Raw genomic sequence first — 25,556 nt, forward strand, 5'->3', positions numbered from 1 at the left:
TTTTCCAAGCTTTGCAAGTTATCTTACTTAAAATATTCATATGTTCATTGCTAATGCCCGAAGTGCTACCCAGCAGTCAACACTGAATAAATTTTTGTTGAGTGATTGAATATAGAGCTTTAATGGGACTGATTTAGAATATGGTATATTTTGAATTTGAATTGGTATCTTAGAATAGTTTTGCTGTGGTATTCATTATTGGCTCTTTTCTGAAGCATGAGAACATTGAGTGTTAAAATTGATAAAGTTGCCTATCAAAAAATTGAACTTTGGATAGAGGTTAAATAAAAATTGAGTGAAAAGATTAGGTCTCCATAGTCTACATACTTTTTAGGACTCCATAGATTATTTTGAATAGCACTAGCAAAATTAAGTCTTATATGGATGTTTTATGCAGGAATGAAGTAAGAGGAAGATCAATCATTTTATTTTTTTATTTTTTAATTTTTTTTTTTAATTTTTTTTTTTTATTTATTTATGATAGTCACAGAGAGAGAGAGAGAGAGAGGCAGAGATACAGGCAGAGGGAGAAGCAGGCTCCATGCCCCGGGAGCCTGACGTGGGATTCGATCCCGGGTCTCCAGGATCGCGCCCTGGGCCAAAGGCAGGCGCCAAACCGCTGCGCCACCCAGGGATGCCTTATTTTTTTATTTTTATTTATTTATTCATGACAGAGAGAAAGGCAGAGACACAGGCAGAGGGAGAAGCAGGCTCCACGCAGGGAGCATGATGTGTGGGACTCGAAACCGTGGGATCCAGGATCACATCCTGAGCCAAAGGCAGGTGGTCAACTCAGGCGTCCCATCAATCATTTTATTTTATTTATTTATTAGAGACACACAAAGAGAGAGAAGCAGGCTCCATGCAGGGAGCCCAATGTGGGACTTGATCCCCGGTCTCCAGGATCAGGCCCTGGGCTGAAGGCGGTGCTAAACCACTAAGCCACCGGGGCTGTCCTCCATCAATCATTTCATAATAAGGGGCTGTCCTCCATCAATCATTTCATTTCAATTAGCTAATGGGTTACATTGTTCCAAATTTATTTTTCATTTTGGACAATGTACATTTGTCATGTATTTGATATTAAGCATTAACCTAAATCAAACACTGATTTTGTGTAAATTTTTTTAACTCTACATGCAGACTTATTTGTTCATGGTGATTGAATTCTATAATATTTTTATTGTGCTACACTTGCCTCTTTTGCTTGAGGGGGTGTGGCTTATGGCTTCTTTTTTTTAATGGTCACATCCAAAAACCCTAATGGCAAGTTATATCTGGGCAGCACAACTTTCTGAGCCATTCTGACATTGTTTTGCCTTTGCTCTTGACAGAATTTTCTGTGCCGGGCAGTCATTAAGCTCCCCCATAATTGTTAGCCTTCAGCAGACATTTCTGGCTCTCTGCTGTCACTATGGGTCTTGTCAGGGACTAGTTATCCTGTTTCTCAGTAGATTTTAGTGGAAAGAATGTAGTTTTTTGAAGGAAAGGATGCAGTTCATTAGATCCACTAGGTTCTTTTTTCTTATGATAGTCATACAGAGAGAGAGAGAGAGAGAGAGAGGCAGAGACACAGGCGGAGGGAGAAGCAGGCTCCATGCACCGGGAGCCCGACGTGCGATTCGATCCTGGGTCTCCAGGATCGCGCCCTGGGCCAAAGGCAGGCAACAAACCGCTGCGCCACCCAGGGATCCCAGATCCACTAGGTTCTATTAACTCCCTATAGTACTAATTCCCACTTCTCTCTTACACACACACACATGCATGCACCCCACAGTTGAGCCTCTGGGGTGGTGGCAGGAGTAAGGAGAAGTTGTGTTTTTTTTTTTTTAAGATTTTATTTATTTAAAAAAAAAAGATTTTATTTATTTATTCATGAGAGACACACATGGGGGTGGAGGGCACATAGTGAGAGGCTATGCCTGCAGGCTCCCTGCAGGGATCCCAATGTGGGACTTGATCCAGGGTCATGCCCTGAGCCCAAGGCAGGCGCCACACTGCTGAGCCACCCAGGGATCCCTAGAGAGAAGATTCAAACAGTAGTCTCCCCAGACGGCTTCAATGCCTGATAAATTCACACCTGGAATCAGTTCATGGATTCTCCTCTGTAAGATTGTTTATTGATCAGTAGGACAGGTGTGGCAATGAATATATAAAATATATATAAGTGAATGTTTTGTTTCTTACTCTGGTCTGAGATGTCCAGAGTTTTGGGAAAGGGTAAACCAAGTATCCAATAGTTTTCAAATGGTCTTTCCTGGATATATACATGTACATCCAGGCGTCCTTCCAGAGTTCTTTTTTTTTTTTTTTTTTTTTTTTTTAATGATAGTCACAGAGAGAGAGAGAGAGAGGCAGAGACAGAGACATAGGCAGAGGAAGAAGCAGGCCCCATGCACCGGGAGCCCGACGTGGGATTCGATCCTGGATCTCCAGGATCGCGCCCAGGGATCCCCAGAGTTCATTTTTTAAGGCAACTTATTGAGGTATAATATTCACAAAGGAGAGTACACAAGTCTTAAGTGTAAAGCCCAGTGAAGTTTTACAAAGTAAACACACCGATGTAATCAACACTCAAGAAATAAATTATTGCGGGATCCCTGGGTGGCGCAGCGGTTTGGCGCCTGCCTTTGGCCCAGGGCGCGATCCTGGAGACCCGAGATCGAATCCCATGTTGGGCTCCCGGTGCATGGAGCCTGCTTCTGCCTCTCTCTCTGTCTCTCTGTGACTATCATAAATAAATAAAAATTAAAAAAAAATAAAATAAAATAAATTATTGCTACCACCTCAAGATGAACCCAGTCATTATCCCCCAAAGGTCAAAGTTTATTTTATCATATACATATAGGCTATATGATATATTATACATATATATATAATTTCATCACATATATATATGTAGATTTAAATGATCTTAATCAACGGGATTTTTGGGTGGCCACCATCATTTTATGTTGAAAATGGGCTCTACTTTGTCTCCCACATGATTATTGATAAACTCAAAAATGATCTCTCCTTAGTAATATATCCCATACTTGAAGTGAATATTCCTGCTAGCTGTGATACTAAGCCAGTCCTTCTGTTAGTCCCAGATCTTTTGTGGAGCTGATGTAGATCCTTACTCACCTGGCATCTTTACAACCTAGACTGTATTACAAGGACTTTTATTTGCTTTGCTTTGCTTTGTTTTTTGTTTTGTTTTGTTAAGAGAGTTAAGGTAGTTCTATGTATTTATGCAATTATTAAATTAAATTTTTTAAATTTAAAACTTTAAAATTAAGTCCAGGGACACCTGGGAGGCTCAGCGGTTGAGCATCTGCCTTTGTCTCAAGGAGTGATCCTGGAATCACGGGATTGAGTCCCACATTGGGTTCCCTGGATGGAGCCTGCTTCTCCTGCCTATGTCTCTGCCTCTCTATCTCTCTGTGTCTCTCATGAATGAACGAACAAATAAATAAATAAATAAATAAATAAATAAATAAATAAATAATTTTTTAAAGATGGAATCAAGACGTAAATAAATAAATAAATAAATTTTAAAGATGAAATCAAGACTGCTTATCCGAGCAGAATAAAAAGTAAAGCTCGGGACTCCTAGGTGGCTCAGTCTGTTGGGTATCTACCTTCTTCCCCTTAGGTTGAGTTCCTGGGGTCCTGGGATTGAGCCCTGCATCTGGATCCCTGATCGGCAGGGAGCCTGCTGCTCCCTCTACTCTGCCCCTGCTGGTGCTCTCATGCTCTCTCTCCAATAAATAAATAAGTAAAATCTTTAGACAAGAAAAGGAAAGCTCTATATTAAAATTAAGCTTTAAAACTCTATTTTTGGGATCCCTGGGTGGCTCAGTGGTTTAGTGCCTGCCTTTGGCCCCGGGCGTGAACCTGGAGTCCTGGGATCAAGTCCCATGTTGGGCTCCCGGCATGGAGCCTCCTTCTCCCTCCTCCTGTGTCTCTCCCTCTCTCTCTCTATGTCTATCATGAATAAATAAATAAATAAATCTTTAAAAAATAAAACTATTTTTAAAAGTTAAATTCCAATATAGATAGCAAACATTGTTATATTGGTTTCAGGTATACAATACAGTGATTCGAAAATTCCATATATTACAGCACACGTCGAAACAAGTGTACTCCTAATCCCCTTCACCTGTTTCACCCATACCCCACCTACTTATCTTGTGGTAACTATCAGTTTGTTCTCTATAGTTAAGAGTCTGTCTTTTGATTTGTCTCTCTTTTTTCTTTTGTTCATTTGTTTTATTTCCTAAATTCCACATATAAATGAAATCATATGGCATTTGTCTGTCTCTGACTTATTTCACTTAGCATTACACTCTCTATCTTACTGCATATTGTTGCAAATGGCAAGATTTTCTTCATTTTATAGCTGAATAATATTCCAGTGTGTGTATGCCCCACATCTTTATTCATTTATCTATCAATAGGCACTTGGGCTGCTTCCATAATTTGGCTATTGTAAATAATGGCATCAACATGGGGGGGCATATATCTTTTTGAATTAGTGTTTTCATATTCTCTGGGTAAATACCCAGTAATGGAATTACTGGATCATATGGAATTTCTATTTTTAATATTTTGAGGAATCTGCATACTATTTCCCACACTTGCTGCAGCAGTTTGCATTCCCACCAACAATACGTGAGGGTTCCTTTTTCCCCATATCCTTATGAATATTTGTTTCTTGTATTTTTTTATTTTAGCCATGTTGACAGGTGTGAGGTGATAGCTCATTTGTGGTTTTGATTTGCATTTCCCTGATGATGAGTGATGTTGAGCATCTTTTCATATGTCTGTTGACCATCTGTATGCATTTGGAGAAATGTCTGTTCATGTCTTTTGCCTGTTTTTTAATTGGATTACTTGGGTTTTGAGTATTGAGTTGTATCACTTTATATACTTTGGGTACTTAACCCTTTATCTGATGTAATTTGCAAGTATCTTCTTTCATTCAGTAGATGGTCTTTTAATTTTGTTGATTGTTTCCTTTGCTTAAATTTTTTTTTAATTTATTATTATTATTATTATTATTATTTTATTTATGATAGTCACAGAGAGAGAGAGAGGCAGAGACACAGGCAGAGGGAGAAGCAGGCTCCATGCACCGGGAGCCTGATGTGGGATTCCATCCCGGGTCTCCAGGATCGCGCCCTGGGCCAAAGGCAGGTGCCAAACCGCTGCGCCACCCAGGGATCCCTGTTTCCTTTGCTTTAAAGTCTATTACTAAAAAAAATAAAAAAATAAAAAAAATTAAAGTCTATTACTTTCAGAGGTGTGGGGTGTGTCAATCAGTTAAGTGTCCAACTTTTGTTTTGGTCTCAGGTCTTGATCCTCAAGGTTGAGGTTAAGCCCCGCCTCATGTCAAGCATGGAGTCAGTTTAAGATTCCTCTCCCTCCATCCGGCTCCTTGGGAGGAAACTGCTTATCCCTCAGCCTATGTCTCTGTCTCTCTTTGTGGGTGTTTCATGAATAAATAAAGTCTTTAAAAAAAAACAACAACATTATTGTACAACTTCTAAATTTCAGGGAAAGTTTACTTGATTAAGTAAGCATGGGATTATTTTAGAGCAGAATTTAGTCAAGAGTATTTGTTCCTCCTTACATATTGAAATGGGAATCTTTGTGTGTAGTTTTGAAGCAGTATTAGAAATTATAAAGAAGGGCACCCTGGGTGGCTCAGCGGTTTAGCAACCCATTTGGCCCAGGGCGTGATCCCTGCATGGAGCCTGCTTCTCACCTCTGCCTGTCTCTACCTCTCTGTTTCTCATGAATAAAATCTTTAAGAAAAAAGGGAACTATAAAGAAGGCATCTGAAAACTCACTTATTTTTACAAAAAGCTAAACAATAGTGTACTCAATTATTTGCTTAGGGGCACCTGGGTAGATCAGTCAAGTAAGCGGCTGCCTTTGGCTCTGCTCATATTCCCAGGGTTCTGGGATCAAGCCCCTCATTGGGCTCCGTGCTCAAGGAGAAGGTGCTTTTCCCTTTCACTTCTTCTCGTGCCCATAAATACATCTAATAGTTAATCTATTTCCTCATTGTTAACCTAGTGAGTAAAAATTGATGTTGTGAATGAACTTGCATTTTGACTAGTAAGGTTTAGTTTCCTTTAAATCTTTATTAATCATTTGTATTTCTTCCATGAAGTCACTCTTCATAACCATTTTGTTTTGTTTAGGTTATCTTTTTCTTAAATAAAGTTTTATTATATAGTTTGCCATTGTTTAATCCTAGGGTTTTTTGTTTTGTTTTGTTTTAGTTTTAGGGCTTGACTTATGTTTGTACAAAAGCTTGACATTCTTAGCAGGCCAAATCTATGTCACTATATATTTTGCGTTTTTCATGTTGCTATGGAAGCCTTTCCTTACCCTACTATTATGAAAATAGTGTCTCCTATGTTTTCATAATTTTATATATAGGGCAGCCCCAGTGGCTCAGCGGTTTGGCGCCGCCTTCGGCCCGGGGCATGATCCTGGAGAACTGGGAACGAGTCCCGCGCCGGGCTCCCTGCATGGAGCCTGCTTCTCCCTCCTCCTGTGTCTGTCTCTCATGAATAAATAACATCTTTAAAAAATAATAATAATTTTATATATAGATCCAGTAGTTAATTTGACATTTTTTTCATTGATTTAAAGTTCCACTTCATTTTCTACATGTCCATTTTTGTTGACATTGCTCATTAACCCATTAGAGCAGAACTTTGCTAGGCATATACTACTTTGCTTTGACTTTAAAGAAAATTTCTAAATTTAGAAGGCCAATGCATTAAAAAAAAGAACTTAAGCACTTAACAGTCTGTTTTTTGGAAATAGGGAGATTAGACAGCTGTATTTAAACAGCTTTAAACAGATTGTTTTTCTGTTGCCTATATAAATATGACTAGAGGCTAAATTTGCCTGTCCTAGTAGAAATGTTTCTTAGTCATTTAGTTTCTTTCTATGCCCTAAGGATATGAAAATAGTATTACCTTACATTTGCCTCTTTAGAAATTGTAATAATAATTTAGTTTTTTCAGAACAGTCTTCTCTCTGCACCCTTTTTTTTTTTTTTTTTTTTTAAGATTTTATGTATTTATTTGAGAGAGTGAGAGAGCACAAGTGCGGTGCACAGAGGGACAAGCAGACTCCTTATTGAGCCGGGAACTTGATACAAGGCTTAGTCCAGGGCCCTGGGAATCATGACCTGAGCCCGTCAGACGCTTAACCCACTGAGCCACCTAGGCACCCCTCTCTCTCAACCAGTTTTTATACACATAGTAATGACTTGTCCTAAACCATCCTAGACCAGAGATTATTTAGAATATCCTAGGTTATTGCTCTTGATCCTGGCCTAACCTGCCTTAAAGCTTCTCATGGGGAATTTCAGTAAGTTGTCCCATCTGGATCAAGTATTCAGACAATAAATTTACTATGTAGTTTTCAGAGCTATTTATAAATACTCTTTTAAGGCAGCATAATTTATAACCTGGGATAAGGGAATTCTGTCTTAGATTTGCTAGGAAATCTTTTCCTAATGAGAATCATAGTGATCTATTTTTCTCAACCTCTTCTCTGAAAGTGCTATCCCAATGATCAACCAATTCCTTAACTCCCAAAGATAATTCTAGGTCCTCATAACCTTTCTTCAGCAGCTCAAACTATTGGTTACACTCCCTCCTCTGAGAAGTTAATGTGTTGCTTGGCTTCTATATAACACAGCTTCTCCCATCATTCCTCAGCTCTTTAATCACCCTGTCTATATGATAAGTCTTCTTGGGTGAGCTTATTTTTATGACCATGCCTTAAGCAGTCACCAGCATTCTAGTGACTGTGAAATCCTACCACTTTCCTACTTCTGACTAGCATATAGAGAGAGCAGGGAGGAGACCTAAGGGTGATGTTTGGAGGTGAGGGTCCAGGAAGGACTTTGGGGGGATATTGACCCTTGAGCTAAATCTTATATACAGAGCATTCATCATCTTAATGTCAGAGATCCCAGAAATGGAACCAACTATGTATAATAATTTAATAAAGGAGGTTTTATAAATCACAGAAACCATACAGTTGGCACCAATATTTTTAATAGTTGGAGTTACAATAGCAGAATGCAATCTTTAAACATAGGAAAAATACAGAAAAATGAAGAGTGATAACAGTAGAATTGACTTATAAATAGAGATTTTAATATGAAAAGTTATATCTAATACGTTAGTTAATAAGAAGGACTTACTTTTTTTGTAGTTGAAATCCTGCCTCTTTCTTTCTGATGCAGTATGTTGAAATGTAGCAAACAGGGACACCTGGGTAGTTCAGCGGTTAAGCGTCTGCCTTCGGGTCAGAGCATGCTCCTCGAGTCCTGGGATCGAGGTCCAAGTTGGGCTCCCTGCATGGAGCCTGCTTCTGCCTCTGCCTCTGTCTCTCTCTCTCTCTCTCTGTGTCTCTCATAAATAAATAAATAAAATATTAAAAAAAAAAAAGGAAATGTAGCAAAGAAATAATTAGGTATGGGGGTAAGTATTCAGAGCATATGACTGTCCAGTCACTGGCGGTTTTTGCTTTATGATGCTTTTATTTTCTCAGTATTTAAGTGTTCTTTCTTGATTTAACAGTACAGTATGTTGAATACCCAAAATAATCTTGAGATAGAAGAGCAAAATTGGAGGACTCAAAACTTCTCTATTTTAAAATGTATACAAAGCTAAAGTAACCAATAAGGTGTGTTACTGGCATAAAGATAGACATATCGATTAGTGGAATATCAAGAAATAAGCAATTTCGAGGTGTCTGAGTGACTCAGTCTGTCTGTTAAGCATCCAACTCTGATCTCAGTGCAAAGTTTTGATCTCAGGTTTGTGAGTTCAAGCCCACATTGGGCTCTACGCTGGGTATGGAGCATAATTAAAAAGTAACTACAAATTACTTTTTAATAATTAAAAATAATTAAATATAAATGATTATATATTATAATTATATAAATATAAATAATTAAAAAGTAATAACAAGGTGTGCCCGTGTGGCTCAGTCAGTTAAGTATTTGCCTTCAGCGTGGGTCATGATCTCAGGTCTTGGGATCGAGCCCCACATCAGGGTCCCTGCTAAGCAGGCATCCTTCTTCTCTGTTCCCTGTTCCCCCTGCTTGTGCTCTCTCTCTCTCAAAAAATAATAATGAGCCATTTATGGTGAATTGTTCTCAATAAAATTGCAGGACTATTCCTGTAGAAAAGAGGTCTTTCAACAAAAGATGATAGGATGACTAGATATCAATATACAGGAGAATGAATTTGAGCTCTTATCAAATACCACATCAAAAATTAACTCAAAATGGATCATAGATTCAAATGTCAGAGCTCAAAATATGAAATCATTAGCCAAAAGATGAAAATGTAGCTGTAGATCTTTGTGAGCTTGGATTATGCAACCTTTATTAGATTGAACACTGAAAGCACAGGTGAGAATTTAAGTTGGACTTCAAAATTTAAACTTTTGTGTTTCAAAGGCTCTTATCAAAAAAGGTCTGAGAAAACTAAGAATGACAGAAAATATGTACTAATCAAATGTCTAATAAAGAGCTTGTATGACCCCGTTGGCTGGCTGTCAGCCGGGCATATGACTCTTGATCTCAGGGTTGTGAGTTTGAGTCCCCTGTTGGGTTTGGAGATCACCTTAAAAATGGGGGAAATTTTATTTGTTTATTTATTTTTTAGGATTTTATATATTTGTTTATGAGAACAGAAAAGCAGAGACAGGCAGAGGGAGAAGCAGGCTCCCTTGGGAGCCTGATATAGGATTCAATCCCAGGACCCTAGGATCCCGACCTGAGCCAAAGGCAGGCGATGAACAATTGAGTCCACCAAAAATATAAAATCTTTATGGGGCACCTGGGTGGCTATCAGGTATTTGCCTTCAGCTCAGGTAATGATCCCAGGGTCCTAGGATGAAGCCCCATTTCGACCCCTGATCAAGGAGTCTGCTTCTCCCTCGGTCTACGTCTCTGCTTCTCTTGTGTGTCTCTCATGACAAAATAAATAAAATCTTTTTTTAAAAAATAGACATTCTAAACTAAAAATAAACAATGTATTTGAATAGTCCTTTTCAGAAGAGGATATCATCTGTATATGTGCCAATAGGCACATGAAAATATGCTCAGGGATCCCTGGGTGGCGCAGCGGTTTGGTGCCTGCCTTTGGCCCAGGGCGCGATCCTGGAGACCCGGGATCGGATCCCACGTCGGGCTCCCGGTGCATGGAGCCTGCTTCTCCCTCTGCCTGTGTCTCTGCCTCTCTCTCTCTCTCTCTCTGTGACTATCATAAATAAAGAAAAATTAAAAAAAAATATTTTAAAAAAAAGAAAATATGCTCAACATTGATCAAATCAAACTCCAAATGGGATGCCTCTTTACACTAGAATGGCTAAAACTAAAGGACAGACCATAACAAGTGTTGTGGAAGATCTAAAAAAATTGGAACCTTTTGTACATACCTAATGTGGTTGTAAAATAGTTGTTCCACTTTGGAAAATGGTCTGATGGTTCCTTAAAAGTATAAACATAATTACTATATAACCAAGCAATTCGACTCCTTGGTATATACCCAAGAGAAACGAAAGCATGGGTCTATAGAAAAACTTGTTGCATGAATGTTCTTAGCAGAATAAATTACAGTTGAAAGAGTGGAAGCAATCTAAGTGACAATCAACCAATGAATGGATAAATTTAAATGGCCTGTCCATGCAATGGAATTTTATTTGGCAGTAAAACGGAATGAAGTACTGATAAGTGCAACAAATATGAATCAACATACATTTAGTAAAAGAAGCCTGAAATAAAAGGTCAAATCTAGTAGAAGAAGCCTAAAATAAAAGGCCACAATTTAGAGGATTCCATATATATAAAATAGTCCAAATTAGTAAAATGCATAGAGAAAATTGATGAAGTCAGAAAAGGGAGAAATGTGACATAATTTCTAAGGGCTGGGGAGGGGGATGGTTCTAAAATTGTATAGTGGTAGTAGTTGGCCAATTCTGAGTAAACTAATAACCACTGAATTCCTTTTCTTTCTTTCTTTCTTTCTTTCTTTCTTTCTTTCTTTCTTTCTTTCTTTCTTTTTTTCTTTCTTTCTTTCTTTCTTTCTTTCTTTCTTTCTTTCTTGAGAGTGAGCACATGAGGTGGGGGTAGTGGGGAGAGGAAGAGAATCTTAGGCTGGCTCCATATCTGGTGTGGAACCCAATAGGGAGCCCAAGGCAGGCTCAATGTCAGTATTTGGAGATCATGACCTAAGCCAAAATCAAGTTGGATGCTTAAACCAATTGAGTCACCCAGGTACCCCTAAATTCCCTACTTTAAAAGGATGGGCTTTAGGATTTTGAAATTATATTTCAGTTGAGCTGATATCAAAGACAAGTGGACTATACTTATAAAAACTATTTAAAACATTTTTTGTTCCAACGTGTTCAATTTTCTGTATGTTTTTAATTAACACGATTAACAAAAGAATGCTTCATGATGTTGCATTAGGATATAATTTCAAAAAAAGATATAATTTCATAATATGTAATAGAAATTATACAAATATATATTTTTAAATAATAGAAAAGTAGCCACAGACATTACTCAGAATTTTATATGCATCATTTACCATCTAATGTGACTGCCATTGCCATGTGGCCATAAATTCAACAGTTTACAAATTAATACACCCTCCAGCTACAAAATAATGTGTTGTTTTTAAGATTCAATCATTCATTCATTCATTCATTCATTTGAAACACACAGAGAGAGGCAGAGACCTAGGGAGAGGGAGAAGCAGGGCTCCCCATGGGGGACTGGATCCTGGAATCCCAGGATCATGCCCTGACCTGAAAGCAGATGCTCAACTGCTGAGCTATGCAGGCATCCCTAAAATCTTTTTTTTTTTTTTTTTGAAATGAGTTTTCAACTTAATAATGTAACTTACATTTTTGAAATTTTCATAAAATGAAACCATATTAGGTTTTTGTGCTTTTTACCCATCTATTCAACAAATATTTATCTGATGAGCTGAATTCTGTGCTCAGAAGCCATGTGTGCAGTAATAAAACCAAAAGACATAAAATAGTGGCTAACGTTTATTAAGAACCTAGCTCTGTGCTATTATAAAAGTTAAGACACTTGCTAAATCCTGATGCAGTAAATTGACTAAATGATTTCAGGTTTGTGTTTTTCAATTTAGGGTTAGGTACACTTTTTAATTAAGTATAGCATACATACAGAACACTGTAGAAATCCTAAGGTCACAGAATTTTTCTAAAGTGAACACCTTAAAAATAAATAAATAAATAAATAAATAAATAAATAAATAAATAAATAAATAAATGAAGTGAACACCTTTTAAAAAATAAGTAAAGTGAACACCTTTGTGTGACTGGCATCTGAAACTACTAGCACTTCATTCAGAAGCACTCTTCCACCCCCTTCCTGTTACCCCTTAAAAGTACTCTCTCTCCTGTCTTCTAACATTATGGACTAATCATGTCTGATTTGAATGTTCTATACATAGAGTCTTAAAGTCATTATTCTTTTGTCTTGTCTTTTATGCAGCATTAGAATTGTAAGATTAATTTATGTTTTCTGTAATTGTATATCATTCTAATTCTCATTGTTTTGTAGTGTTCCATTATCATAAATAGGTAAACTTTATTGAGTTACTCTTCTGATTATTGACATTTGAGTTGTTTTCAGTTTGGGATAAATACGACTATGGATGCTGACTTTGGGAATTATAAGAATACATTTTTGAGTGATATATACCTAGAAATGGAATTGCCTAGAAATGGGACAGGCGGTGGGGAACAGCGTGTGCATATGTGCAGCTTTGGTTGATAGTAACACGTAGTTTTCCAAAGAGTTTATCCTTTTTTATATTCACATAAGTAATGTACAAGTGTTCCAGTTCTCCAAATCCTTACTAATGCTGGTTGTTTTCTTTGTCATTTTAGACATTCTACTTAGTATTAGTACCTCTTTAAGACCTCTTTCCTCTTTTTTTGATATTAAGTATACAGATCAGGAATGTTATATGGTCACATTGTGAGCTGGAACTCTAGAACTACTTCATCTTTCAAATCTGAAACGTTATACCCATTAAATAACTCCCAATTTCCCCACGATCACAGCCACTATTAACCACCATTCCACTTTTATGTTTTGTAAATTTGACTACTTTCGGTAGTAGTCATATAACTGGCATTATACAGCTTCACTATTTTGTGACTGGCTTACTTCACTTAACATTATATCCTAAGGTTGCTCCATATTGTAGCAATTAACAGGACTTCCTTTTTACATCTGAATAATATTCCATTATATGTATATGCCACATTTTGTTTATCCATTCATCTGTCAATGGACATTTGAGTTGCTTCCACCTCTTGGCTATTTTGAATAGTGCTGCTATGAACATGCATATGCAGATAACTATTTTAGTCCTTGCTTTCAGTTCTTTTGGATGTATACTCAGAAGTTAAATTCTTGGATCACATGGGGATTCTATTTTTGATTTCTTGAGGAACTTCCAGACTGTTTTCTATAGCAGTTGTACCATTTTATAATCCACCAACATATGTGGTGCTTTAAATTTTTTTTTACTTGCTGCATGACTAGTAATATGGAGCATATTTTCATATGTTCATCATCTGTTTGATATTCTCTTGTATTGAGCCTATCTGGTTTTTTTGGCCAGTTTTCTATTGTGTTTTTATTGCTCACTTGGAGAAATTTTTAAAGATATTTTGGGTAAAAATATTTTGTCAATTTTATGTACTGCAAATATTTCTCCCACTGTATTGCTTGATTTTATAGCTTTTTTTTTTTTTTTTAAGATTTTATTTATTCATTAGAGACACACAGAGAGGCAGAGACACAGGCAGAGGTAGAAGCAGGCACCATGTGGGGAACCTGATGTGGGACTCAATCCTGGGTCTCCAGGATCATGCCCTGAGCTAAAGGTGGCACTAAACCACTGAGCCACCCAGGCTGCCCAACCTATATAGCTTCTTGATCCTTTGCTACTTAATGTTTTTGATGAACAGAGGTTCTTAGTTATAATATAATCCTGATTTTAAGGTTTCATTTTTATGTAATCTCTACCGCTAGCATGGGGCTCGAACTTCCAACCCGAGATCAAAACTCATATGTTCTCCCAACTGAGCCAGCCAGGCACCCCTATTATCCAACTTCTTTAACTTTTTCCTTTATAATGATTAAATTTGACAATTCATTCTAAAATTGTTTTACCTACTTCAAGATCATTAAGATGTTTTCTTCCAAAAACTTACTGTTTTAACTTTCATATTTAGATCAACAATATAACCAAGCTACTTATGTGAAGTAGGAGTCAAGATTCATATTTTTCCCATCGGGATATCTACATAGTACCATTTTTTGAAAAGACTACATTATATTACAATGTCAACTGTGTCATAAATCTAATGGCCATATGTATATGCATCTCCTGTACTCTTTATTCTATTAATCTATTTATCTGTCATTGCACCAAAACTAGACTATAATTACTATAGCTTTACAATAAATACTCATAATCTGGTAAACTACTTTGCCTTTTTTCATTTTCTTGCTCTTTAATGGTCTTTTGCATTTCCATATAAATTTTGGCATAACTTTGTTAATTTCCGCCCAAAACAAAATAAACTCTGATAGGATTTTGTTTGAGATTATATCAAATCTAGATATCCATTTTGGGAAAATTGACAGCATTATATAGTGTCTATTCCATTAAAATGGTACTTCTTTCTATTTATTTAGGTCATCTTTAATTTCTTTTAATGTCTTTATAGTTTTCATAGGTCTTATACAGGTTTAATACTTGTCTTCCTCCATTTATATTGCTATGAGAAAATACCAGACTGGGTGGCTTCAATACAACAAATTTATTTCTCTCAGTTCTGGAGTTTGAAAGTCTTAGATCAGGGAGCCAGCATGGTTGGGTGAGGGCCCTCTTCTCTTTGTGTTTGCACATGTTTGAAGGCATTGAACACTAATCTCACTGATGAGAGCTTCCCCCTTATAATTTACTTATCTCACAAATGCCCTACTTCCTAATACCATTACAATTGGGATTCAGGATTTAATATATGGATTTTGAGTGGTCACAAATATCCATACCAAGGCAATACTAAAGGTGTTTATTGAACCTAAATCTGAATTATGCTCTATTTTCTGATGTTCCCTAATGTATATTGAAAAATCTGGGGAAAACATAGATACCTAAGAAATAGCATTTTAGCATTTCCCATGCAAAGACTGGATCAATGTAACTTTGTTCTTTGTTTGATAACTTAAAAAGTATCTGGTATAATTTTGTTTGATACAATATATATCATTTTGTATTTGACCTTATTTGAAAGCAAATGTATTCTTATTTGGCTGTAAAAGGACATATAAATATAGAAAAAAATTTTAATATAAATAATTGTGTTTAGGGGGAAGGTCCTAAAGCCAACTCTACTCAAGGGATGCCTTGGTAGCAATGATTGTTAACCATCTGGAGTGACAGAAGAAAGTGATATTGGGTAACTAACATCTTAAGAAGTTTCATCTCAAGTTTATGTAATATTATTATAGCAACAAAATTGAAATCTTAAGTATGCTGTTGGTTGCTCCATTTTGGTCACAGGGGTGGGCACCTTTATCATTTACTGATTATATACTGATTAATGTGGTCAGTGTCTTTGCTCTGTTAATTTGTGATAAATGGAGAGAGTTTTAACCAGAATTGGTTGGTTTTATGTCTTGTCAAGATTTTTATGTAATTCTTTTTGTATGCATTGAGTCCACTAGGCAATATTTTTAAGTATTTTGAGACCTTTTTAGCACCCTATGGGTATGATGCAGTGTAAGATAAATCAATCCCTATTCAAAATTAATTGTTGTATTTTGCATTTACCATGTCAACTGAACCACCTTAATCTTATGATAATGTGGGTATGATAAATAATAAATACGGGTATGTGATAGCATGGAAAAATCACAGAAACTGCAGAACATTGCTTTATATATTAATTATTCTGTATAATAAAACCATTCACCCAAGGAAAAGATCTGTAACTTTCCACAGATGCTAAATTTCAGTGCTGAAGTTCAGTTTTCATATTGGGAGTCCTTGGTAATTTGCATGTAGCTAGATTTGTCCTATTATGGCATTTGTAGAAGAGCAGAATAGTTAGGCGCTTTTCCAGGAGATCCTGTGTTGTCTCTTTTGCAATACTGTATCAACAGTGAAATAAAACAAACTTCTTTGGTCTACTTTTATAAATAACAACCACATACCACAGACTTCTATTCTGCCTATTGTTGGTTAGTCAAGTAACCTGGGATACTCTGATGAGTTGTGTGGATGCAGCTAGTCAGAAAACTGAATGTCCTGTAAGCTTCAACCCTTTGAGAAATACACATGTTTTAAAAGACCTAAAATGCAATGACACAGACCTTTAAACAATATCCATTGCACTCAACTCTAGGTTTCTTGTTTTCTGTAAATAAATGCATTCCACTTTTCCAGGTGTTAAGAAGAGGCAGTGATGAAGAGAAAGTCCTTTGTTTGGTTCGGCAGCGTACAGGCCACCACTGTCCAACTGCTGTGATGGTGGTGCTCATCATGGTATGGGACGGCATTCCTCTTCCCATGGCTGACAGATTGTACACGGAGCTTACTGAAAACCTAAAGTCATACAATGGTCATCCCACAGACCGAAGATGCACGCTCAATGAAAAGTAATCAAATCTGTTTTGTACTGCTTTCCCATTCATTCAGACCTCTATTATTTTAACATTAAATTGTTAACTATCAGGTATACATATTATAGAATTTTAGGTATTCTGAAACTAAAGAATGACCTTTTTTAAAAAAAAGAAATTCAGTTTCATAGCAAGTTGAGACTTTCTAGGGTATTCTTATTTGTTTGTTTTTAATCTCTACATGCAACCTGGGCCTCAAGCTTTCACTATCTCCAGATCAGACTCTGGGGGTTACTTGGGTGGCTCAGTGGTTGAACATCTGCCTTTGACTCAGGTCATGATCCCGGGGTCCTGGGATCGAGTCCCACATTGGGTTCCCCACAGAGAGCCTGCTTCTCCCTATGCCTATGTCTCTACCTCTCTCTGTGTGTTTATCATTAATAAATGAATAAAATCTTTTAAAAAAATAAAATAAGAGTCAGACCCTGAGATCATGCTCTTCTGACTGAGTCAGCCAGGCAACCTTAGAAAGTATTCTTTGTACTCTGCAGGAAGTCTACTTATCTCTTTTCCCTCTATTCTCCCTGCTTATGCTCTCTCTCTTTGTCAAATAAATAAATAAAATCTTGAGAAAAGATTTTTTTAAACAGGAAAAAACGATGTCATTATACAAAATATAAACAAAACATGTATTGTCCCCTCTCTGATCCCTACACAAGACTTTAAGAGTATTCCTTTATGTTTATGTCATTGTTTTATGGGTGTGGTTTTTTTTTTTTGCTTCTGTCATCATTTTATTACATTATTATCTCTCCAATGCCAATAATATTCAAACTATTTTTAATATCTGCTAATTCTTTTGTATGTGGATGCACAGTAATCATAACTTTTGTATGAAGGCACTGCTTTTAAAGATATACATATTATTTTTATCTTCCCAAGAATCCAATAGCATTAGTTTTATTCTATTTCACTCAGTGTCTATCCTTAGCATATATATATATAGATTTTTTTTTGAGATTTTATTTTTAAGTAATCTCTATGTGGGGCTCAAACTCACAATCCCAAGAACAAGTTTTATGGTCTACTGACCGACCAGGCAGTAATGCCTCCAGCAGATGTTCTTTTAAAAAATAAAGTAGGGCAGCCCCGGTAGCTCAATGGTTTAGCGCCGCCTTCAGCCCAGGGTGTGATCCTGAAGACCTGGGATCAAGTCCCACATTGGGCTCCCTGCATGGAGCCTGCTTCTCCCTCTGCTTGTGTCGCTGCCTCTCTTTCTCAAATAAATAAATAAATAAATAAATAAATAAATAAATTTTTAAAGGACTGATTAAATTAAATTGAGGGATTTGTATGCTACACTTTTTCCATAATATTAGGACTTATTTTTGATTCATTTGTCCTATTTATCAGTGATGTTGATTTCAGATATTCTGCTAAAACTTCTAGGTCTCAGAATCCTCCACATTTCCTATGTATTCCATTGTTTAAATAACTGTCAGCTGTTAGTTAAACTATGTTTTTCTTTCCTTACCATGTATCATTTTAATTATATAAATGTATTTATTGTTTCGTATTCAGTGTTATCTTAATATCACATATTTTTTTACTTTAACAATTAAAAACTACTAGTTTTGATATCACAATTTCTGTGTATTTTTCATTTACAGATTTTTTTTTAATTATGGGAGTTTTTGTGTTTTATAATCATTTGTAAATACCACATTCATAATATTAGAAGTTTCAAGTATTATGGGATTGGAAACCACAGAGTGTATGTTACTCCCTTGGTTTCTTATCTTTATTACAGATATTCTAACCATTGTCATCCTTACTATCGTGTATGTTGGGGCCTCAGAAATGTCCCCAATGTGCAAAAATAACCAATTTCCTTAATGAAACAAACTTTCAGTTCAGTTTTTCCATTTATAACCTTAATAAAGGCTTTCTTTAAAATTAACAAAGCAATTTCACATTAAATATGTATTATCCATTATTAATCTTCAGAGGATTATATCAATATCCGTTTATAAATGATAGAATTAAAGTCCAGAGAGGTAATGAGATACTCATTTTCATTTATGATAGGGAACAGATCCAGGATTTAAAATGCATATTCTTTGGGGTGACTGGGTGGCTCAGTCAGTTAAGCACCCAACTCTTAGTTTCAGCCCAGATCATGATCTCAGAGTCGCGAGATTAAGCCCTAGGTCAGGCTCCTAGCTGAGTGTGGAGCCTGTTTAAGAGCCTCTCTCTCTCTCTTTCTCTTTCTCTCTCAATAAAATAAGTAAAATGCAGACCATTTCTTTCTTCTCAGGCATATCCAAATCAAATTATGGGTACTTCTGTATGGTTTATTACTGTTTATTTGGACTTACAATCTTGAACAATTTAGTTAAAAACTTGCTTATATTCAAGGACAGGTAGCTTTGGGTTATTAATACTACTTAAGATAAAATAAGTAATAAAATAATGTTAAAATCAGTTCATTAGCCATCTATTCTTCTAAAGTTACAGGAATCTGAAATGTTCTGTCTAAGGCATTGGCCTGCTTTATCAGTTCATTCCGTTGCAATCTTACAGTCGTACCTGTACATGTCAAGGAATTGATCCAGAGACTTGTGGAGCTTCGTTCTCTTTTGGCTGTTCATGGAGTATGTATTTCAATGGATGTAAATTTGGTAGAAGCCCAAGCCCCAGAAGATTTAGAATTGATCCAAGCTCTCCCTTACATGTAAGTGTTCTTTTTTACTTTTCAATTACACAATAAATTTATAAGTACATTCCTTAAAATATTTTCTAAATAGTAAAACAGTGAAATATTTAAAAAGTAGTAAAAAAAACAATAAGAATATATATATTTATATATATAAGTAAATAGTTTAAAATTCTCAATAAATTAGGTAAAGTCTTCAATTACCAACCCAAATTCCAACTATCCCTGGTTCCCTCCTCCTTCTCCCTTAACCCCAGAGATAATCATTGTTAAAAGAACCTAGAATTTTATATCCAGCCAAAGTAGGAGGAATAAATAAAGCCATTTGCCAACATTTCAAAGACTCAGAAAGTTTACTACCCACAGAACTACTATGAAAGAATTACTAAAGGACGTAATCCAGAAAGAAGATATATGAAACCGGAACCAATCTGTCCGGGACACGAGGCCATGGTGAGCAAAGAAATTAGTCAACCTTACTGTTAAGTTTAAATAAGTTGAGTACTTACATTTCTTTAAATTAAAATAACAACCAATAACTATAATTCCATACTCTTATCAACTCAAGGGTGGGCACTGGGAGGGGGGGGGGCACCCAGAGGAAATAAGTGTGGTATGCTTTATGGTTTGTTTGGAGTGGGGAGGATTTAGATACTAAGATCAGTGTTTTTCAAACTTTGAGCTATGACCAAGTATAAAAAGCATTTTATATTTACAAACTGCTATATAATAGGCATATGTAAGTGAATAATTAAAACCATCAGAAAATAATACTTCAGCTTCTATGTAAGAGAACATATTAAAAAATTAATATCCGGTCTAGCTGTTGCTAAGGATTACTATGATTCACTGTAATATTTTATATAAAATTTCATTTTCTTCCATTAAATGTTACTTGTTACCTACTAAACTGATTTCATGGCCCACAAATGAGTCATGACCCACAGCTTGGAAAACACTGCTCTAGACGTTATTAGAAAAACATATATTTGAGAGAGAAAGTGTATGCTTTAAGGTTTTTTTAAATGAACAAAAATAGAATTTTTATATTTGAAATAGTGGGGAAAAAAGTCTATAAAAGATGACAATCTGAAAGGGTTTTTTAAAATCATAAAAATGCAAAATAAATAGGAAGCACCAAATAAAATAGGAATAAATCCAACTATATAATACAATAAATATAACATCTTTTGAGAAACTCAGAATTAATAGTCGGTAGAATGTACAACTCTTGGTCTCAGTCATGAGTTCAAGCCCCATGTTGGGTGTAGAGCTTACATTTTTAAAAAAGGGTGTGTATTAGAACTTTAGGGAGAAAACTAAAAATTGAGTAAAGTACATATAAAACACCTGATAATGGAAAAGGTGCTATGTTCAAGCATAAGAACACTTGCTAATGTGATATCCGTTCTCCCTTAAAATAATCAGTTAAATGTTCTTTCCAAATATTATAATATAAAACTAACAATATATAAATTTACTAGTAATATTTATATGACCATTAAATTTTTATTCTACAACAGAATAATATATAATTAATGAGTATGAAATCAGATTTTGTTTCTGGTCATTTTAAATATTGAGTAACATCTATGTAGTGCTTATAATACAGAAAGAAGCATTTCTCATTACAGAAACTGACAGAAGGCCAGTTTGAAACTCAGCAGACAAGGGAGAGTAAGGTGAATGCAGTGGCCTTCTAAGTGATGTCAAACATTATGGAAGATCATTGAAGGATTTTGATGAGAGTAATACAGTTATACTTGTCTTTGAAAGAGATCTCTCTGATTTCTCTTTGAATAATGGATTGGAGTTCGTAAGAATGTGTTTCCCAAGATGAGCTAGCCTTAAGAATAGTCCAGACAAAGGATAATTGTGACTTAAAATACGGCTGTGAGGGAGGAAATGGTGGGCAGTGGTTCGTCTGGAAGGATTTTAATTATTAGATGACAGTGCTATGGCTTGATATATAGAGTATGTGGAAATAGAACTGAGTTTCAAAAGAGCAGATAATAAATTCATTTTGGAACCACTAGATGAGAGATTTCTATAAAATCCTTTGCCGCAGGTGCCTGGGTGGCTCAATCTGTTAAACATCTAACTTCAGCTCAGGTCACGATCCCAGAGACCTGGTATTGGCCCACATTGGGATCCCTGCTTAGCAGGGAGCCTGCTTCTCCTTCTTCCTCTGCTGCTCCCTCTGCTTGTGTTCCCTTGCTCTGTCAAATAATCTTTTTAAAAAAATCCACATGGGGATATCAGGTTAATCATAAGAATCTGAGGGCACCTGGGTGACTCAGTCATTTGAGGATTAGACTCTTGGTTTCAGCTTCAGTCATGATCTCATGGGTCTTGAGAACAAGCCCCACATCAGGCTCCACATTCAGTGAGGAGTCTGCTTAAAGATTCTCTCCCTCAGCTCCTTCCCCCGCCTTGTGTCCTTTCTCTCTCTCTGATAAATAAATCAATCTTAAATAATAAGAAAAAGAAGAAGCTCAAGTATGATTTGTGATCTAGGTCATAACTATAGCTGTGATTTGTGTGTGTGGTTTTTTTGTTTGTTTGTTTTTGTTTTTGTTTTTTTTTTCCATGAGAGAGAGACGGAGACATAGACAAGGGAGAAGCAGGCTTTTCACAGGAGCTGGATGCAGGACTCGACCCTGGACCCTGGAATCACGACCTGAGCTGAAATCAGCCACCCAACTGCTGAGCCACCCAGGCATCCCTATAGCTATGATTTGTGGTCTAGGTAGTGGATATATGCCACTCCTAGGGATCAGGTATAGGATGAGAAGAGCATGGGAATGTAGGCCTGAGCCCTAATAGGTAAAGATCTGATAAGAAACTTTTATATCTAACATGCACATTCATTCTAATGAAACAATTAGAAAGTCAATATATTTACATTATGTTTAATGAGACTTAAATTCGTAAGATGATACCAATGGTCAGCTCTCAAGCTTTATTTTATTTGTTTCTATGTACCTACTTTATTTCAACATTTCTACACTAAAAGAGATATTTCATGATGCCTCATTACTCGGGCTGACCAGATGGTTCATAATCTTGTCGTTGTAAGACAACTCCTAATAGCTACTCCACCTATTATTTCAAGTGTTAGGAACCATAATCATAATATTTTCAGTAGGTACTTAAATCACAAATGTTAAGTTTTCCCCAAATAAATAATTAACGGGTGAGTATAGTTAGAAAGTGTTTTTAAAGTAGGGTCCTGACTTTCTTGGCTATATTTATGAAACTATATTAAGTACCAGATACATATGTATGACAGATAAAAGGAACAGAGTAATCTAGATATAGACCTAATGTGCATAAATTTCTTCTTCAATGAGCGCATGAACCTTAATCTGTGGGACACCACAAGGGTTATCACTGATGCTTTACAGTTGCCCAAATGGGTTTTTTAAAATGTGCTCAAGAAATAACTTCCTGGGATGCGTGGGTGTCTTAGCAGTTGAGTGTCTGCCTTTGGCTCAGGGCATGATCCTGGAGTCCCGGAAGGGAGCCTGCTTATATCTTTGCCTCTCTCTCTGTGTCTTTTATGAATAAATAAAATTTTTTAAAAAAGAAAGAAAGATCTTCCTATGTCTACATTGCATGTGGCTTTGGTTTTATAATAATTTACTGCAAATCAGAGTGAACTAATCCACATGAAGGTCTTGTTTCAGTGTTCTTGGCATCCACCAAATCTCAAATGAAGCAGAAGCATCAAGCTTTCATAAGTGTCTCATCCTTGCTCTCAGTTCCCCTTTAGTCTCCCTTAGGTGTGACTGATCATTTATCGAGTCTTTGATTTTATTTAGGATACAATCCTCTCAAAAATTATATCACAGTGGTCTTTCAACTATCGTTTCCAAAATCTACCCTATCTGCTACATACCTTATACTGTCTTTAGTGGGGTTTTTTTTTTTTGTTTTGTGTTGTTTTTGTTTTAAGATTTTATATATTTATTTGAGAGAGAGAGCTTGAGGCCAGGTGGGGAGAATCTCAAGCTGAGTTGGCTCTGAGTTTGGATCCCAACTCCAGGCTCAATCTCATATCCTTGAGATCATGACCTGAGCTGAAACTTCAGTGATATTTGTAATAGAGACATTTGTCATAACTGTTCTCCTTGAAAAGGAGTCTTAAAATGTTTCTACTATAAGTAGCAATCCAGATTCTTGATAATGGTGTCAAGGCTCATTACTATCCCACTAAGTCTTCCTCAATTTTTGACCATTATAATGTGACAAAGAAAACCCTAGTTTTAGACAACTGTTGACCACTTCACTATATTTGAAGCTATTAGCACAGGATCTGATTTGTAGTATACATATTATGTTTGTTCTCCCATTTTTGTTATAGAAGCTTGCTGCACTCTGTCAGAGTTCTTTACTTCAACAACTCTTTTTGCCAATAGGAACCCTGTCTTGATTTATTTCAAGTGCCCAGTACTATTGAATAAATATAAAATAGGGTTCTTGTATTTAGCAACATGACCCATTTCACACCTTACTTCTAACAATCTTTAGATTTCTAGTTAGCTTATAACATAGAACTTGAATTTCAAAAGACTAAATTAAAGCATAACAATGACCAATAGTTTAGATTTTTTTTCAAAATCTGTTATTTTCTATGGTAGCCTATTATTAGGGTAAGTATGCTTTGTGCATCAACCATATATCAGCAATGATTTATGATTCATTTTCATACCTAAAACTCATGTCATTATGAAACAACTTTTATGGACTGTCTTTTCCTGTAGGAAAAAAACCTTGAAGATAATTTACAGAGTTTGGCTACACGATTAGCTCCAATTTATAAGCAGTATGCTCCAGTTGCTTACCAAAACCAGGTACGTTTTGGGACCATATACAGTGCTCTTAAACATGGTTGAAATTTCTATGTAAGCATCATTGTTAATAGAAAACCTTCAAATTTCAACTTGAGTATATATCTACTTTTAGAACAGCTTAAATTATCCAGCCTGGGTTTACCTGACTGATTATTTTTAGCTTTTTTTTTTCCCCGCCCCCCCCTTTTTTCCCCCAGCCCCCCCCTTTTAGCTTGTTTTTAAAAGACTTCTTATTACGACAATTAAACTAAAAGTCCAGAATGATAGAATTATGATTAATTCTAAAAATGTAATTTATGCATTTTTAGAATTTATGCGTTTTAATTTAGGCATTATTGATTCAACACAAGAAAATTAATCAATGTAGTATACTACCTACATTGATAAAACATTACAAAAACCATAAAAACAAAAATCCTTATAGATAGAAGATATTTGACAAAATTCAACACGTTCATGATTAAAACAATTAAGAAAATGGCAATAGAAGGGAATTGCCTCAGCCTGATAAAGGACATCTATAAAAACCCATGGATAATATCATAATTACAATTAAAGACCAAAAAATTTTTTGCTTAATGTTTGGAACAAGACAGTATGTACTCTCACCATTTATACTAAACATTTTGCTGGAGGTTCTATTAAGAACAAGTTGAAGAAATTCAGACTACAAAAGGAGATAAAATAATTTCTACTAGCGACTGGTATGATCCTTTAGGTGGAAACTACTGAGGAACACACATACATACACACCCACTATTCAAGCTAATAAATGAGTTTAGCAAGCTTTCGTGATACAAGATCAATATGTAGAGGCCCTATGTTTATCTATATATTATCAATAGACAATCCAAAAATAAAAATAAGGATAAAATAGGTTGCAAGAGTTTTAAATTCTGTACTTCAAAGGACATCACCAAGAAAATAAATGAGGTATGGGGGAATGAGAGGATGATCAGGGTATGAGCTCCCAGGTATAAGATAAATAAAATTTTATCTGTTGGCTGCACAGCATGGGGACTACAATTGACAATACTATATTATATACTTAAAAGTGTTTAAGGATCTAAAATGTTACCACTACACACACAAAATCATCCTTATGATGTGAGGAATTGAGGTTTCTTAAATCTTTATTTGTATTATCATGAATAGCATGCTCTCTGTTAATTGCTAAATTTTCATTTTTAAAGAGTTAAAATTCACTTTCTATATTAGCTGATGAACATAGGTATTTATGTATGCGTACTTTTTATAGACA

The 25,556-nt window shown here is 35.8% G+C and overlaps 1 protein-coding gene across 15 annotated transcripts in view; it reads left to right on the forward strand.

Annotated features, from left to right (window-relative positions):
• The window catches only part of TET1 (tet methylcytosine dioxygenase 1), a 133,990-nt gene that overhangs the window by 97,103 nt on the left and 11,331 nt on the right, over positions 1-25,556 (forward strand). For 9 of the 15 annotated variants that reach the window (XM_072756184.1, XM_072756186.1, XM_026003639.2 and 6 more), the window contains 4 exons: positions 16,548-16,759; positions 19,307-19,457; positions 19,806-19,892; positions 24,206-24,295. In XM_072756184.1, the coding sequence (XP_072612285.1) occupies positions 16,548-16,759; positions 19,307-19,457; positions 19,806-19,892; positions 24,206-24,295 (540 nt within the window). The remainder of the gene's footprint in view (positions 1-16,547; positions 16,760-19,306; positions 19,458-19,805; positions 19,893-24,205; positions 24,296-25,556) is intronic. The other 6 variants (XM_072756189.1, XM_026003649.2, XM_072756190.1 and 3 more) reach the window with 1 other exon arrangement.

This window comes from Vulpes vulpes, chromosome 4 (assembly GCF_048418805.1).
Source record: "Vulpes vulpes isolate BD-2025 chromosome 4, VulVul3, whole genome shotgun sequence".
In the NCBI taxonomy this organism is placed as follows: domain Eukaryota; kingdom Metazoa; phylum Chordata; class Mammalia; order Carnivora; family Canidae; genus Vulpes; species Vulpes vulpes.